Genomic DNA, 2,095 nt, shown 5'->3' with positions numbered 1-2,095 from the left:
TCTCTACTAAAAATACAAAAAATTAGCGGGGCATGGTGGCGCGTGCCTGTAATCCCAGCTACTCAGGAGGCTGAGGCAGGAGAATTGCCTGAACCCAGGAGGCGGAGGTTGTGGTGAGCCGAGATCACGCCATTGCACTCCAGCCTGGGTAACAAGAGCGAAACTCCGTCTCAAGAAAAAAAAAATAATAATAATAGTAATAAAGAACCTAAACTGCACATCTTTTGAGGCCGGGCGCGGTGGCTCACGCCTGTAAGCCTAGCACTTTGGGAGGCCAAGGTGGGTGGATCACTGGAGGTCAGGAGTTCAAGACCAGCCTGGAGAAACCCCATCTTTAAAAAAATAATAATAATAATAATAATAATAAATAAATACCTACTGTATGCCAGGCACTGCTTGCCACTGGAATCTTTCACTCAGGTGTTGTCTTTACTTTGCAGGTGTGAAAGCAGAGTCTGGGAGATGTTTTGGATTCATATTCATTCAGCATACATTTGAGTGCCTATGATAAGTATTCTCATTTAGAATTTGGGAATACTAGTTATACATGTTGACAAAGCAAACCATAAATGCAAACTATTTATATGATAAATAACTTTGGACTAGTGGCTGGGAGGAAGGACCAGCTGTTGATGGGTAGGAACTAGCAAGTAGCAGACTGGCCTGCATAGACCAGACCCATCCATCGTGACACAGGTGCAACAGCCACCCTTAGACACATGGATAAAGGGTCTACCAGGAAAAAACTCCTGGCCTATCAGGTGCTATGTTGCAGTTCAGTTACTGGAAGTATTTCCTCAGAAGTGTTTTTAGGGTTAAGGTACACATTCTTGCAGCTTTACCTTCTGCCAAGTCACTGTTTAAGGGAAGCAGCAATGAATTACACTGTTCCCATAGTCAAGGACATTTTGTCCCACCAAGAACTACACCTACTTAAGGAGGTGCTGGATGTCAAAGATTTGGGTCAACCATTATGGGTGTTCAGAGGAGAGATTGTTTCCAGTTCAAGACCGAGGGAAGAGGACACAGGATGGATAGCAGAGTCATAGGGAGGATTTTACACAAGACATGTACACATTAGTTAGTTGAGTATAAATAAAACAGAAATGAATGAGACACAAAGCCTTGAATGCCAGAAATACCAGTAGTTGTGTTGTGGAAGGATGTAAAACTCAACTGGGAGTGGAAGAGAAAGGCAGCAGTGAGTCTAGGAGATGTACAGTAGGTTGAGGTAAACATATCCTGAAGACTACTTATAATCCAAAGATTATTTTTGGTTTGAATTTGTTTTGGTTTGAATTCATGGTATCTGTTTTTTTTTTTTAATGAATGGTTGAGGAGGGTAGCTCGTAGAATACATTCTTACCAAATCAGCATTGATTTTCAAGACAGTACAGAGAAAGACTACTGAGCTGATGTAGAAGCTTCGGCTACAGTCTCTATGGCTTTGAGCAAGCCGTTCAACCTTACTACCGCTTCATCACTATGGCCAACAAAGTAGGGATAGTACAGAGCACAGATAATTTTTAGGCCAGTGAAACTATTAATACTCTCTGTGATACAATGATGGTAGGTACATGTCATTATACATTTGCCCAACCCCACAGAATACACAGCACCAAGAGTGAACCCTAATGTGAACTCTGGTCTTTGATGATGCTGTGTCAGTGTAGGTTACTCTATGTAACAAGTGTACCACTCTAGTGGTGGGAGGGATTATTGATAATGGGAGAGGATATGCATGTGTGGGGGCAGGCGGTGTGGGAAATCTTTCTACTTCTGCTAGTTTTGCTGTAAACCTAAAACCTCTGTAAAAAATAAAGTCTATTTTTAAAAAAGTAGGGATAGTACTATGGCAATGTAAAATCAAAGTAGGGCTGGGTGTGTGGCTCACTCCTGTAATCCCAGCACTTTGGGAGCCTGAGGTGGGCGGATCACAAGGTTAAGAGATCGAGGTCATCCTGGCCAATATGGTGAAACCTCGTCTCTACTAAAAATACAAAACTTAGCTGGGCATGGTGATGCCTGTCTGTAGTCCCAGCTACTTGGAAGGCTGAGGCAGGAAAATCGCTTGAACCCGGGAGGCGGAGGTTGC

The 2,095-nt window shown here is 43.0% G+C and overlaps 1 protein-coding gene across 1 annotated transcript in view; it reads left to right on the top strand.

The window, feature by feature from the left end:
• The window catches only part of GATAD1 (GATA zinc finger domain containing 1), an 8,462-nt gene extending 7,080 nt beyond the window's left edge, over positions 1-1,382 (top strand). Inside the window, exon 4 of the mRNA XM_017536429.2 lies at positions 441-1,382. Coding sequence (XP_017391918.1) covers positions 441-446 — 6 coding nt within the window. The 3' untranslated portion in view covers positions 447-1,382. The remainder of the gene's footprint in view (positions 1-440) is intronic.
• The last annotated feature ends 713 nt before the right edge of the window (positions 1,383-2,095 follow it).

Source organism: Cebus imitator, unplaced genomic scaffold (genome assembly GCF_001604975.1).
Source record: "Cebus imitator isolate Cc_AM_T3 unplaced genomic scaffold, Cebus_imitator-1.0 Scaffold98, whole genome shotgun sequence".
Taxonomy (NCBI): domain Eukaryota; kingdom Metazoa; phylum Chordata; class Mammalia; order Primates; family Cebidae; genus Cebus; species Cebus imitator.
Note: the sequence above shows the minus strand (reverse complement) of the source record. Positions and strands in the feature narration are given on the sequence as shown.